Consider the following 15,781-nt stretch of genomic DNA (forward strand, 5'->3'; position numbering starts at 1 on the left):
AGAGCCAAGCTCTGACCCCATCCTGCTGTCATTGGAGCACGGACAAACTTAAAGGTGGGTTCACGGACAAACTTAAAGACATTTTTAGAGATGCACATTAACTTCAACGAAGGAGAGAAAAACAAACATGGATTACTTCATGATTTCATGAATGTAATCACACAGGATGAGGTCATACTAAAAATGGCGAGCCAATGAAAAGAAAATACTATGAAAGTAAAAGGAGAGGTGGCACAGGGCAGATAGAAATCACGAAGGTGGCACATGAAGGACAGAAGTCTGCAGAATGCCAGCCTTGACAGAGACCTTCTTGGTGAGGAGGTAAAGAGTTAACTTGTCCCGATTCTCTGTTTCTCTATGGGGTGACAGCCCCAAGCTAATTAGAAGACACTGAGGGTTTTGTGTGTGTGTGTGTGTGTGTGTGTGTGTGTGTGTGTGTCTTTTTTTTTTTTCTTCTAAAACCAGAAGAGCGGAAATCCGGCACTTTACTCTTATTTCTTTGAGCTCAGTGAGGGAACAAAACCTATTCACCGCTTCTATCCGTAGGGTCAGGCAAAGGCTTTAGTTCCCAAGGAAGAATCGGATCTACCCCACAGCCTGCAACCTGACCTATGAATGTGGCTGCCACCAGCCAGTGACTGCTCATTGCCTGGTGACATCAAGACCAACACAGAGGCTGCACTGGAGCCAGAGCTCCTGAGCCCTGTCACTCACTTAGACTATGCCCCAGCGACGATGATGACACCGGTAAAAAACCACTGAGGCTGACAGCTCTGGACGCTTCCTCTCTGGCAGGCACTGGGCTGAGGGCTTCCCAAAACAGCAACCCCAACTGATACATGTGCTATCACTGTTCTTATCTGACAGATGTGAAACTGAACAACAGAGAGGTTATGTAACTTGCCCCAGGTAACAAAGCCAGCGGAGGCTGAACCAGGACTCAGACCATCTGGTGGGATTCGAGAGCTCAACCTGGATGCCTTATGGCATGTGCCACAGCCATTTGGCACAAGGTCCTTTCTAGACATCATTCCCTGTTACCCTTAAGACAGAGACTTGGGCCCCAAGCTAGCATTTCCACATCAGGGAACCAGAGCTTCAAGACCTGAGGGCTCCCCAGGGTACACTGGGGGAAGTCGTAGGGATTCTGCCCTGGGAGGCCCAGGGCTGGAGCATCCTCAGGCATCTGAGACGTGGGGTTCTCTGGGATTCCACCCTGAAGAACGCTGCCTTCCATCATTCTGCCTCTGGCCAGCCGGTCCGACCCAGAGGTCAGCAAACGATGAACCCACATGCCTGTTCGGTCTGCTTTTGCATGGCCCACAAGCTAAGAACCGTTTGCACATTTTTAAATGGTTGAAAACAAATCCAAAGAAGAATACTCTTTCATGACATGTGAAAAGTACATGAAATTTATGTTTTGGTGCCCATAAACAAAGTCTGATTGGAACACCGTTTGGTCCATTCACCTACACGTGGTCTATGCTGCTTTTATGCTACAATGGCAGAGATGAGCCGCTGTAATGCGGGCCACAGGCCCACAAAAGTGGAAATATTTACTTTCTAGCTCCTTCCAGAAAGTCTGCAAATCCTGCCCTAATGTACCCTGGTGGCCAGTGTGGGGAATCCTCCTTATAGCCTCCCTCCCCTGCGGCCTCTGCCTTCACCCCTCCAGCGGTGGGGAGCAAGCGACACCTGTGCAAGGTGTCAGGGCCGCATGTGCTGACACTGAGCTCGGCTCGGCCGACGTCCTCGCTCTCTGCCCTCTGGGCCCATGGAGCCGATCCATCACTCTCTCGAGGCTGTCCGTCAGCTCCTTTCTTCCCTCTGGTGTCCAGCCTTCCCTGCCCCCACGCGTGACCTCCGCTGTTCCTCAGCAGTGCTCTGGGAAGCAGAGGGAGGACGGCAGTGCATCGCAGACATGCCACGGGCAGCGGAGAGGGAACGTGACGTAGCGAGGAGCTGGGCCCAGGTCTCCTGCGTCCAGGCTTGCCGTTCCCTCGACAACATCGCTCGGGTGGCCAGTTCGGTTCCCAGTTCCTCACTCCCAAAATGGCACTCCGGGGGGCTTCAAGTGTCCTCTCTACTAACTAACACTTGGAGTCTCTCCTCTACGATTCCTTGCTGTGGCTCCCCTGGCTTGGCCTTTGTGGCTCCAAGGCAGCTCTGCCTGACTTCTCCCCCTCTCCCATCCACCGCGGGGATCGGCCGCAGGCTCTGAGCTCCCATGTCATATCCAGTTACCGGCACCTCCACCCCGACTACGGGGGGCTGGTCCTCAGGGACAGCCCACATTCACAGCGTCTGCTGTCTGCAGCTTGCTTTCTGAGCAGCTGGGTCTCCGACTCAGTGTGCCAGGGGTAAGATGACAGTCAGAAATGGACAATGGGCTTCTTGGGTTGCCTTCTGACGTTCTGTCCATAAAACAACCCCCAAGATCTGTCCGCAGAGGATTCCGGAAAGGGTTTTGAAATCCTTGCTAGGAGAGGGCTGTGTCAACACCGCCCAGTGCTAAGTATCTGGGATCCTTTCAGCCACAGCTGCTGCCCTTGGGAAACTCTCCCACTGAAAGATGTAAGGCTGAGGGACCTGCAAATGTACAGACTCACACGTACATCATAACCAGCCAGGCTAATCTGTGGGTAGAGCAATGAACTGTGGATCCTGGAGGGGTGGACAGTGTAAGTTCCAAATAAGCACTGGTCAGCCAGATACAGTGGGGTGAGGGCCAGGGGAGGACGTGGGCTCTCAGCCAGAGAAACCTGGGTCTGGATCCCCACCCTGATTAGCTGTGAAACCTTGGGAAATGATATGTTCCCTCACACTTACTTTTGGTAAAACTAGAAAAAATAGCAAAACCTTGTAGGGTCGCTGTGAATATTAATAACCAGGATACTAGCATGGTCCCTGACATATGGTATTTGCTCCTCACCAAATGTTACCTTCCTTTTTTCTTCCCTCCTACAATGGGCCAGGCAGGGACCATGCCAGGTGCCGAGGGTCCCGACAAGTGAGGTACAGTCCCCGCTCTCAGGGAGCCTAGTCTAGCTGGGGAGATGCACATGTACAGCTACTAACAGAATGGGACAGGGGTCTATTAGTGTGCAATGGTGGAAATAATAGAAACAACGATGAGGACAGCAAGGGCTGATGATTTCTGATGTTTCCCGCACACACGACTCCCGGGGAGTGTCTCGCTTCAGTCTCGTGACCACCCAGACAGGTGGATGCTGTTGTAGCTACCCTCCTACCCAGGAGGAAGTGGAGGCTCAGAGCCCCAAGGCCGAGAGCGAAGAAGCCTGAGGAGCGAGGGTGATGCGAGAGCACAAAAGCAATGGCTGGATCTGCAGGGCTCAGGGAGGGCCTCAGGGAGGAGGTGACAATGGCTGAGCTTTGAAGGATGCAGGCTGGAGCGGGCAGTCCAGGCAGAGGAGGCAGCAAGTACAAGGGTTGTGCGGGTGGGTGTGCTGATTGACCCTCACCCCTGACGAGCACCCCTGGAGCTCACTGTGCTCAGGGATGCCGATGCGACAATTCTACGGGGCTTCTCTTGCCACAAGGGGGCGGAGTCAGCAGCCTTGACATTATTTTACTCCTGCAGTTTCCAGAAATCCTAGGTCATCGATAATCCCAGCCAATCACCAGTACCTTTCATCTCTTCACCTCCAAGAAACCTCTGGAAGACTAAAGGCATCTACGCAAATGGCAGCTAGCCTTCATTTCATTCCACTTTTAGAGCCTCCGCAGCTTTGGTTCAAGTTTCACTGGTTCTGGGGAGCTCATCATAGCTTCACTACCAACTCTCTGGGGGCCTGGGTGAGTCAGTCTCCACCTTCTCTCTGGCCTCTGTCTCCTTCTGTGGAAAATGAAGGAGATGGGCTAGAATGGAGCTTTTCAATGTGTGGTTTCCAATCCAGTGGCATCAGTGTCACCTGGGAATTTGTTAGAACTGCATAGCCTTTGGCTCACCCCAGACCTACAGAGTCAGAGACTCTGGGATGGAGCCCAGCCATCTGTCTTTTTTTTTTCTCAATGTTTATTTATTTTTGAGGGCGGGGGGAAGAGAGAGAGGGAGACACAGAATCCAAAGCAGGCTCCAGGCTCCGAGCTGTCAGCACAGAGCCTGGCGCGGGGCTCGAACTCACAAACCGCGAGATCATGACCTGAGCCGAAGTCAGACGCTTAACCGACTGAGCCACCCAGGCGCCCCCAGCCATCTGTCTTTAACAAGTCTTCCAGGGAATCCTGATGAGAACCTTGAGTTAGAAGGCGGCCAGGGTAAGGACCCTTCTTCCAGTAGCCAAATTTGGTTCTGGCTCCAAGGTATTATGAGTTTGTAGTATTCTCTTTGGACAGAGTATTTCTTGCCACAGGCTTTCTTTGACCAGCTAAGGGCCAGAGCCCAGGTGAGCTTTCCTAGAAAGCTTCAGGAAAATGTGGCCAACTTTGAAGGTCAGACTTTTTTACTTTTATTTTTATTTATTTTTTAAAATTTTTATTTTTGACAGAGAAAGAGAGAGAGAGAGAGAGAGAGAGAGACAGAGACAGAGCATGAACGGGGGAGGGGCAGAGAGAGAGGGGGACAGAGAGTCGGAAGCAGGCTCCAGTCTCCGAGCTGTCAGCACAGAGCCCAAGGTGGGGCTCGAACTCACAAACCGCAAGTTCATGACCTGAGCTGAAGTCGGACGCTCAACCGACTGAGCCACCCAGGCGCCCCTCCGACTTTTTTTTAGGTAGGAAGTCTCAAACTTGGCATGTGATGAAAGTGGTGGTATCTGTTGCTGGAGAAATTAAGAGGAGAGGAGAGTTTTTCAGCTCCAGAACAATGACTCATTGGGAGGTGTGGGTGGCAGGGAGCGGGGAGGGTGTTCCTGGGAGGACAGCTTCCTCTCTCTGGTCCAGGAGCTCTCTGGTGTATAAATAAATCCCGGACCGCCAGCCTCCTCTTGGGAGAAATTTGATTACAAAACCTCAGAAGAGCCACACACCGCCATGGTGCCTATTATACTGCTGAGCCGGGTTGACGGACTTAGTGAGGTTTGGCTTCCAGGACAGCCAGTATGGAAACCTTGTCTAAAAGATCCAATTTTCCCAGTCTAGACTTCATGCTAAAGACCATCAAGAAGATGAAGGAAGACGTTCACAGTACTGGCCAGTTTCCTGATGCAAGAAGGCACATCCAGACAGTCCCTGGAGAAGTGTTAGCTGTTTGGGCCACGGCCTGGGGTTCCTCCCAGTATTGGGACCAAGAAGTACCTAAGGAACCAGCCATTTCCAGGGATTCTCCACCCTCACTTGGTGGTATCTCAGTAACAAGGATGATAAATATCACCACGTTCTTTTATATAGCAGTGGCCATATGCCAGGCACGGTTCTAAGTACTTTACAATTATTAACGAGTTTAGCCTTCACAACAACCCCACGGAAGCAGGGACCATTAATACACCCTTAATCACAGGCGAGGAAACGGGAGGCGACGTCACGGAGCTAGTAAGTCAGTCTCCCGTCAACAGGGCGCAGGAGAGTCAGGAGACCTGGGCTGAGTAAGCCTGTGCCTCCGGCCAGGGTGCCCGGCCCAGCCGAGTACTGAGAAATGAGGGAGGCGGAATCAGGTGGCTCCTGAGATCACTTCCAGCTCGGGGAGTCTGCGACTGTGCGGTCGCCTTGCTGCTGGTCTCGCGGGTTCGCCAGCGTCTCGCCGGGCCCCGGGCGCAGCAGGGCTGCCTGGCCGCGTCCCCGCAAGTTGCTCGCCCAGACGCCAAGCCCCAGTCTCCTGATCCTGGGAGAATGGACTTCTAACCCTTCTCCGGTATCCGTGTCCGGAGAGTCGGGCGAGCCAGGAAAGAGACGGCAAGAGCCCAGGCGGCGCGACCCGGGCTAGGGGAGCGATGAGGGAGACAGGCGAGGGGCTCAAGGACTGCAAAACCACGCAGACCCTTCAACCCCCAAAACTTTCTCCCGGGATTCGGGACCCCATCAGCCTCACATTGGCTGAGCCGCGACCCGCCCTCTCTTTCTAGCTATTGGCTGCCGTAGGCATCCATCACAAGCCGAGGCTTCCCGATAGACCAGGGCTTTTGTCAATCAAGGTGGGCGGGAGACTGGGCGGGGACAGGTCTGGGAGAGACACGCCAGCCTAGTTCCCCTCCCAGCGTCCCTCCGGAGGGTGACTTGGGACCTGGAAGCGCCCGGGGGGACCCAGGCCGTGCTCAGGGCCCTGCGGCGGGGCTCCGGGGACTCACCGATGCGCTGTCCCACCGGAGAGCTGAACGGGTTCCCCAGGAGAAAGTCCATCGCCGCGGCTGCCCCAGCCACCAACCGGGGGAATCAGCTGACAGCAACCGCCAGCGCCGCCGACTCGTCACGTGACGCGCCCGACGGTCCGCGAGGAGGCGCCCGTGGAGGCGGGGCGTAGGGAGTAGAGCGTGGGACACAGGCCCCGCCCCTGACGTGGAGGGTCGGGCGCCCCGAGGCGGAGGGCGACGACCACATTGCCGCTCTCCTGGCGCCTGCGGACGTCACGCACGACGTAGGGTTGGGGCAAATGAGGAGGCTTTGTGTGGCCTCTGCAGGGCACGCCCCCAATGCCTTTTAAAGGTGTGACCTAAAGCTCTACGCTTGTCAAGCAAGGTCTCGGAGCAGGGAAATGACTTGGGTAAGGTTACACTGCAAGCTCGGACCAGTTCTCACTCTAGTGTCTTCGCTGTTGGGACCTCACTATGACTACGCCCCCCAACGCTGGGGTTGACAGCATCTCTGGCCTGTTGTCTCTCCGCCCTGGCAGAGCTCCTCCTATCTGATGTCAGGGCCTCCCTGTTGCAAGATGCACCTTGCTTGCAGTCCGCATTCGCTTACCTCAAATTGGAGGCCAGCACCAGGGGATTGCGATCCCTTGACACAGAACCAACTCCATGAATTGTAGCGAGGAACGGGCTAGAGCCGAGTGGCAGAATGCACCCAGATGTACTCACGAGAGGAGCCTGGGACCCATTTCTGCCACTGATTTACTCTGTGATTCAAACAGCGAGCTTTCATTTTTCGCTGGATGCTAGAATTAGACCAAGGACTGTATAAACTTTGTTGTAGGTCACAGGCTCTTTTGAGAATTTGAAGAAAGCCACAAGCCTTTATGCAGCAAAAATACAGAGATACAATTTAACTTCAGGGAGTTTCTGGGGTCCCTGAAACACAGCAGTGGACCCCAAGTTAAAAATTTTAAGCATTTCAAAGGCCTTTCCTCGTTCTAAGATTCTCTTTTCAACCCTCCTGTGTACCATGTTTTAGATACTGCTCTTACACATTAGATCATATCTGATCTATTGGTTTTTTCTTCTCATCACATGCACTCCAAAAGACGCAATAACCACAGCTTTGGTAGTTTGGGCTACTGCAGGGTGCTTTAATATTTAATTGATCACTGTGTTTGTGATTTTTAAATCGGGAAGGCTAGTAAATGGTTTGTACCGATATGGGATGATGAAAGACCTAAATTAGGACTTAATCACTTCCTTACGTTAACCTGTTTGTGCAGACACAGTGGCTGAACATCTTTACTGTACAATATAAAAACTTTATGGAAGTCATGTGCTCCTGTGCTTTGAAGTGTTTTAACAATGCCCAGGAGACCTATTCACAAATGCCCTTCCCCTCTACTCTGTGAGGGGCTGGGATACTATGTCACCACTTTGCTCACCATTGTTGTCTAGTACAGTGACTAAAACATTAAAATTTAAACCAATCTACCTTAGATCAAATACCTTTGGTATTTGGACCATAAAGGGCAGGATATACATTTAAGGTGACTTCCATGCCAGGCACCTTCCATGTTTTTCTTCATTTGAGCATATTGCTTGGTCGCATACATGGTATTTAGCATTTTTGGATTCGTCCATTGGCAGCCTTTCACGTGCCCATGTTGGGTGGTGATTTATCTGAAGTTTTTGCCTCCTTGCCCCACTCTGGTTTAAAGTGGTTGTGGGCAGAAGATCTTGGGCTTTACTGACAAGAATGAAACAACCATAAGTTGTATCCTTCACGGTAAAAAAGCTGAAACAGCCCCCATACTCCAAAACAGGGAGCGGAATCATATCAATTCCATGCAAACAGAATACTACATAGCTCTTAAATTAGAAGTATGTGGATTTGTCGACCCAACAGAGAGGAATACAAACGGCAAACATTAAACGTAGTACAAAACTGATTAAAACTATGTTTTAAAAGTGTTTGCTAAAAAAACCAAAAAGTGTTTGCTAAGGGGCGCCTGGCTGGCTCAGTCAGTAGAGCATGTGGCTCTTTTTCTCCGGGTCCTGAATTCAAGCTCCGTGTTGGGCGTAGAGCTCATTAAAAAAAAATAAATAAAATAAAAGCGTTTGCTAGCAAGGAGCAAATTCATTTAGTAAACAATATGTTTTAATTTTTTAAACGTTTTAGTAATATTGATATCAAACGCCTGCTTGTGGGTAAAAATGGTTAAGTCCCCTAAGACTGACATACTGCATAAATGGAACGTAATCTATTACATCCTTCAAGTACTTTTGTTATTTTTATTTTTTAAATTGTTTATTTATCTTGAGAGACAGCGAGTGTGCGGGGCAGAGAGAGAGAAACCCAAGCAGGCTCTGCACCGTTTGCAGAGAGCCTGAGGCAGGGCTCGAACTCATGAACCACGAGATCATGACCTGAGCAGAAATCAAAGAATTGGACGCTTAACCGACTGAGTCACCCAGGCGCCCCTCAAGTACTTTTAGGTGAAAGTCAAGATCCTCTGCCTTCAAAGTGGGAAGACGGTAGTACGACAAGAAAGGTGAGGCCTGTGTAGTAAAAGCCAGCCAGGACGAGAGAACATCCGAATAATGAAAGAGTTTCAGGTAGTTTTTGTACAATCCCATTTGCTCAGGACCGTAGGTAACAGAGAAGGATTCTGAGGCCTTCCATACACGATGCAACTTTGCAAGTGGCTTGGGGCCCAGTTCAGCTGTACCAGTGTGCTGCTATGGCCTTGCCCTTTACTAGCTGTACCACCTCAGGCAAAGCACTTTTCTGCATTGGTCTCATTTGTAAAAGGGGAGAATACTCAGAAGGCTTGTGGGAGGACCGAATGTGAGAAAACATGCAAATCACTCCTGAAGAGTCATTCAGTCTCTTTCTCGCAGTCTCTTCGTAAGAGGTCAGTCTTCCCATTGACCGAATATTTCACTATTTAGTAGGACTAGTCACACCTTGTCTTTACATTGAAATTTTTACCTAGAGAGGTCAAATCTCCACATATTAAATGTTCACAGTATTTTTAGTCATTCATGTCAGGCTGGCTGGCCGCAGGCCTGGAGGCAGGAGTGACCTTAACACTATTTTACTGGTGGGACTTTGGACACCCATAAAGACTAAGTGACCTATCCAACATCATTCATTAGGCCAAGACAGGACCGAAACGGCAATGAAATATATCATGGTTAAGCACAGGATTTAGATGTGACCCTTAATACACGACTGATATTTTCTTGAGTTAGGCTCACACTGTAGTGTACACACAATTTCATTTACCAGTGAATAGAGCTTCTCTTACAGAGTCACTGGTTTTTAGTTTGCAAGGGAGAGAACACGAGAGACTGTACAATGTAAAAGTTAATAGAGACAGAGCAAGATGTAAGTTAGAAAAATGGCTAAGATCAGAAACTTGGCCTCTATTCCAGATAGAGATTTTTCTTAAAAAAAAAAAAAAAAAAAAAAAAAAAAAATCATGGTACAATATAGGTGAAAAACGACAGGTTTTAGAATTTCATAGCAACTTGCTCAGCAACAGGGAAAAGATAACCTGAGACCGGACTACAAATATTAAAAATGTGATTTTTAATAATATAAGTACAAAATTTTATTTCTTTATACAACTGTAATGGGATTTGGATCAAACCACTAGAATTTATTTAAAAAACAAAATAAAACAATGATATAAAAACTGCAAGAAGGTCTGAATCCAAAGTTTTTCCTCTAATAGTACCAAATACCACAAGGTACAGATTATCATACAAATGTGTACAAATTTAAATACAAATACAATAGGGTTGGGTTTTAAAGGAAAACAAACCAACAAAAAGCAGGTCCTCATCAGGATTTCATTCATGTGCACAAATGACAATGGTAGGACTGACTGACTTCTTTCGTACTAATCCTTGTCTTCAAGGCCCCTCCTTGATACCCTGTGTCAAACAGGAAGCTTCCACGGTACAGATGAGGCGTGGCACAGGGTCTGACACAAGAAATCAAACCCAGATCTGCTCTTCTTGATTTTGGTTCCCAAACACACCCATTTCCTTCCGTCTCCCAATTAAACTTCCCCACGGCTCTGAGCTGAGGGCCAATCAGCAGCTAGAGCACCTTCAGGAAACAAAGCCCTGCGACCCCGACCCCTCGGGTGGGGAGAAGGGAAGGGATTAAGTAGGATGCAGGCTGGCTGAAGGGTCCTCGAAGATCTACTTAGATGCTGTAGTGCTGTGCCTCGGCCAGGGGAAGAAAGCGCAGTTCCCCCGGAGCTTAGTTTTGGCAGGGAACCTCACACCAAGTTGGAAAACAACCCTCAAGCGTTCAACTGTCTTCTTCGGAACTGGGAAGCAGAAGTCTGGTTCTTTGGAAAAGTGGGCAGCTGGGAATGGTAACGTTCCTTTTAATTTTACTTTCTCGACATTATTGAATTATAAAGAATTAGAATCCTGACATAATGATTCCTTTTTGAGGCATGATACCTTAAAATGTAAATGACTTGGGAGTTTTCAGTGGAGATCAGAAGAAAGAAGGAGGGAAGAAATGACAAATCTGTGTCTTCCACGTGCTGTTGCTGGTGGAGGCTTTTGTTATTAAATTATATATACAGAAATTTACAGGATAAATTAAAATCTAAGAGATTTTAAAGAGTTAAATACACATAATTAAAACACACATTCACACGCGCACATAAATAAACCTACATGAGAATCGAGTACTTTTTTGCAATTCACTTATGTGTGGAATGCAGAACACTGGGTATCTGCCCACCAGGGGAGCCAATTGGATGAACCCAAGAATCACGCTGGGCCAAGTTCATCTTCCACAACTATCAAGCAACTAAGCAGCAAAACCTGTGAGGACTCGGTGGCTAAGCAAATGCTGCCAATGGAAGATACCAGCAATTAGTTCTGCAGATGGAATATTCTGGGTCAGCTCACAATGTACGTTCAACTTGTGCAGTCACAGCTTTACCCTCTCCAAGGTGTTTCACGCTGCTGGGGCTCACGTAACTCCTCGGCCCCTACTGAGGCTGCTAATGGTACCAATGATTACAAGAAATTTTGAGACACAGACACCGGTAGAGCAGGAAACGGAATGAACCCCCTATGAAGTTCACCTAAGCCACTGCAGTGACTGGAAGATGGGAACGATTTTATCACCTCCTGCCTAGGTCACTTCAAGTTGAAAGGCTTTGTACTCTCTCAGTCAACTGGCATCTTCCCATAATCTTCCCTATTATACTTCAGACTGTGAGACAGGTAAGGCAAGTGGTCAGTGATGGGTCTGGAGGTACAGCTGAGTTTGGAAAAAAATCACATTTTTAGCTGTCCATAAAGAGATGCCCTTGGCACCCAGAACAAGCCCCCAGCCCCCAAGTTACATTGATTTTTAAGGCAGATTTATCCACCACAGGAGAAAAAAGAATCCCAAGTCCATATTCATGCCAAGGTTTCCTCTTGGCTAAACCTTTGCCATTTCATAAAATTATTAAAAGCAAAGTAGTTACAGTCCTATGTATACATTGTACATTATATATATATGTATATATATATATGTATATATATATATAAAAATTTAAAACCTACACCCGGAGACCAGTGATCTGGCGCATCCACATATACACAAACCAGCAATGGGGTTGGATGAGGTCTCTGTCCCGGGACTCCTCGAGGTCACAGTCCAGGCATGATGTAAGCAATGTTGTCTAGTGTGTTTGACTGCAAAACAAGGGAAGAGGTTCAGCTGACAGTACTTTACCTTAGTTCCCTGAGACCTGTTTCTTTGTTCAGAGGAGAGAGAGGAGAAAGGAAACCGAGAGTTAGAGAGTGAAGCTGGCACCATGCTGTCTGCTCCCCTAGGAGCTTTTCTGCTGACTCTTCCCATTAATCCTCGTGGAAAAGCAGCAGAAGCCTCCTCTTCCGTCTCTGTGTATAGAAATGCAAATAGCAACACAGGAGGTGCGGCCCCTCGGGGGCTAGAATGCTTCCCTCCCAAGGACTGTTTTGGGAAACGGCACGTTTTCTAGTTGCACGCAAAGCACAGCATGTATTCAGCAACCCGGTACCACGTTCATGGGCCAATATACGGAGGGAGCGCCATCTGCCAGGAAGCCTGTGAGCCTGTGCCCGACAGAGCTCGTTAAGGCAGGGCCTCTGTGGCTCCTGAGGGGTCTGGCTGAAAAAACGCCAAGGAAAACAGGGAAAACTCACCAAGACCTGCTTGGGACAGCCGTTCAGTTCAGGTAGTTGTGTGGTCAGACACGCCAAGGGGCCAAGCGCACAGATGATGGAATCCAGAAGCACTGACAGACTGCCGGACACAGCCACCATGCCCTGAAAGGAGAGCAGTAAGGGAGAGCAGGTTGTAATCGAGTCCCACTCCTGACGCTCCCTCCGCGTTCTGGCTGGTTTCCTCACATTGTTCTTTTAAGTCTTGCCCGTCCTATGCAACTTGCAGCAGAAATGGAAGGTATCTGCTTTGAGAACTCTGTAAGTCGTTTAAAAAGAAAACTTTTAGGGGCGCCTGGGTGGCGCAGTCGGTTAAGCGTCCGACTTCAGCCAGGTCACGATCTCGCGGTCCGTGAGTTCGAGCCCCGCGTCAGGCTCTGGGGTGATGGCTCAGAGCCTGGAGCCTGTTTCCGATTCTGTGTCTCCCTCTCTCTCTGCCCCTCCCCCGTTCATGCTATGTCTCTCTCTGTCCCAAAAATAAATAAAAAACGTTGAAAAAAAAAAAAAAAAAAAAAAAAAGAAAACTTTTACAATACATTCCCAAGTTCCCTTTCTATGTTCCTCCCCCATCTTACCCTCTGTGCACCCTAGGGTTAGTCACTTGGACTTCCCTACTCCAGAGAGCTCCTGGGAAGATTTGTGGAAGTCATGTGTGCAAAAGTACTTTTCTTATGAACTCCACAGAGCTCAAGTGTGAGAACTGAGAGGTCTACAGCCCTACGCATTAACATTTAACACAAACATACGCACACTTCTCCACGGACGTGGCTTTTTGATAGCTGATGATCCCACTTTTCTGGGTTGAGTTGTTCACCCTCAGAAAGAAGTGAATGGGGTTTATTTCAAATTTTAACATCTTGCCCAATGCATAATGTCTGTCTGTGATTCAAATAGGTAAGAAATAAGACTGCTTGCTGCAATGCCCCTGCCTAGCTCTTGTATCATCTGTTTTAACTAGAAGCCCTGTGAGGCTATGTCAGCCAGGGACACAGCACAGTCCTTCAGAGAAGGAGCTGTGGGCTCAGGACCGACAGGTCCCCTACGCACTGCTTCTGTCCTGGGGCAAGATGCTTCCTATGCTGTGCCCATGAAATAGCCTGCGCAGAGGGGATTGAGGGAGATAACAGGTACAAGGTACTTGGAACGGTGCCTGGTACATGGTAAGTGTTCAAAAAGTATCAGTAATTATTACCATTATTACCCACATCTTCGTCTCCCAAACTGCATTCTGGCTGCCTGCTAGGTCTCTCAGTTTGGATGTTTCCAAATCTCAACATGCCGTAAAGAGAAATCGCCTGCCCTCCTCCTAGCACCCCTTCTCTGCTAAGGTCACCACCACTCACACAACTGTCCAGTCTCAAGGCCTTGCCATCGCCCACTCTTCCCTCCCCTCTCCTCCCAGCAAGGGGTTAAGAGCGTGGACCTTGAGTTGCGCCACCGAATTCAGGCCTCTGTTTTAGCACTTAGGGGCTCAACTCCAGAGCAAGTTACTTAGTCTCTCTACATACATCTGTTTTTTTCTTCTGTAAAAGAGAGGGAACAAAAATTCTCCCCACAAAGCTGCAGTGTGAATTACATGAAAGAATCGATTTAAAGCCCTTTGAACCAAAGTTGGCTGAGTAAGCAATCAACCAGTTAGCAACTAATAATATTATTCCATTACTTTTGCCCTACAGGTAATTATAGCTGATGTTTTATGTCGGACTCTCCTAATGAATTATAAGCAACTTGAGGGCAGGAACCCTGTCATATTCCTTTTCATATCTTCTCAATAACTGCTGGTATTCTGCACAGAGCAAGCCCTCAATAAATATGTGTTGACTTAATTCAAGTCTTTGTCATGTCTGGACTGCATTACAGTTACACAACTTCTCCCCAAGTCAGGTGTCACTCCCAATCTAAAACAGAAGATACTTTCAGAGAAAACCAAATGAGAGCGCTGATCACATCCCTCCCTACTCAAAACAAACCAACAAAAATCCCTGCGGTTCCTCCATAGCGGAGAATAAAGATTTGAGAGCGTCCAAACCTTCTGTAATTTGGGCTACGGCCTTAATTTTCAGGCTTCCTCCATCTTACGTGTAGGATGGTCTAAATTGTCATCATTTTAGCAGTAAAACCCTTTTTTCAAATAAAACCTGACATGGAAGAAACAAAGCAAACGAACAAAGGGGGAAAAAAAAGAGTGAGAGCGAGGTAAACCAAGAAACAGACTCTTAACTATGGAGAGCACACACCGCTGGTCACTGGAGGGGAGGTGGGCGGGGATGGGGATGGGTGAACCAGGGGAAGGGGATTAAGGAGCTCACTTGCAATGAGCACCGGGTGATGTACGGAAGTGTTGAATCACTATACTGTACACCTGAAGTTAATATTACACTGCATGTTCATTAACTGGGATTTAAATGAAAAACTTACAAAAACCCCAGATGTGGAGTCCCGATATATAAACCAGCTAGAAGACCTGGTTAAAGTGGGAGTGGGGGGCTCCTTTCATCCATCTCTGTAGAAGACCCCGATTCCAAGCAACAGAGATGCGCACTGTTTTCTGGCTTTGGAAGGTCTCTCTCCGACGTCTCCCGGAAACAAAACCCTCCAGATCCCTCCAGGCCCTGCTGGAAGAGCACCTCCCTTTCACAAAATCCCTCTTGACTCTCCCTGACTCTCACTGGGCTCTAGCTTCTCTCACCGCATCAGCTGGCCTCAGGGAGACAAGGTCAGGAGTGAGGCACGCTGGGCTCTGCCAGAGTGTCAACTTGTAATCGTCACTTAACGTTATTAGGCCCCTGGTGTCCCATCTATAAATGAGTGACTTGTAGACACCAGTGTTCCTTGAAGTGTGGTATGTAGTTTCAGGTGGCACGTCATTTTGATGTATGCCCATTGTGATGTACTACATTAGGAAAAAATTAGAATATCAGACTTGTGACTCCTTTCGGGAGTAACAAAGATGTTCTGGAATTAGATGGTAGTGATGGGGCCACAGTTCTGTGAATATACTGAACACCACTAAATTCTACAGTTTCAGAAGGTGAACTTTAAGGTATGTGAATTGTATCTCAATAAGACTGTTACATAAAGGGGGCTAGAGAACCTGCACAAGTCTTCTCCCCCCTCCCCCCCCACTTTTAATGTTTTATTTATTTTTGAGAGAGAGAGAGATAGAACGTGAGTGGGGGAGAGGTAGAGAGAGAGGGAGACACAGAATCTGAAGCAGGCTCCATGTGCTGAGTTGTCAACATAGGGGCCAACATGGGGCTTGAACTCATGGACCACAAGATCATGACCTGAGCTGA

At 48.5% G+C, this 15,781-nt stretch overlaps 2 protein-coding genes across 5 annotated transcripts in view; both read right to left on the bottom strand.

The window, feature by feature from the left end:
* Positions 1 to 6,451, bottom strand: part of TOM1 (target of myb1 membrane trafficking protein) — a 43,185-nt gene extending 36,734 nt beyond the window's left edge. Inside the window, exon 1 of the mRNA XM_058741467.1 lies at positions 6,243 to 6,451. Coding sequence (XP_058597450.1) covers positions 6,243 to 6,294 — 52 coding nt within the window. The 5' untranslated portion in view covers positions 6,295 to 6,451. The remainder of the gene's footprint in view (positions 1 to 6,242) is intronic.
* Positions 6,452 to 9,831: 3,380 nt separating this feature from the next.
* HMGXB4 (HMG-box containing 4) overlaps positions 9,832 to 15,781 on the bottom strand; it is a 30,182-nt gene continuing 24,232 nt past the window's right edge. For all 4 annotated transcript variants that reach the window (XM_058741461.1, XM_058741460.1, XM_058741463.1 and 1 more), the window contains 2 exons: positions 12,468 to 12,590; positions 9,832 to 11,975 (listed from right to left, as the gene is read on the bottom strand). In XM_058741461.1, the coding sequence (XP_058597444.1) occupies positions 11,931 to 11,975; positions 12,468 to 12,590 (168 nt within the window). In that variant the 3' untranslated portion in view covers positions 9,832 to 11,930. The remainder of the gene's footprint in view (positions 11,976 to 12,467; positions 12,591 to 15,781) is intronic.

This window comes from Neofelis nebulosa, chromosome 8, assembly GCF_028018385.1.
Source record: "Neofelis nebulosa isolate mNeoNeb1 chromosome 8, mNeoNeb1.pri, whole genome shotgun sequence".
Classification (NCBI taxonomy): domain Eukaryota; kingdom Metazoa; phylum Chordata; class Mammalia; order Carnivora; family Felidae; genus Neofelis; species Neofelis nebulosa.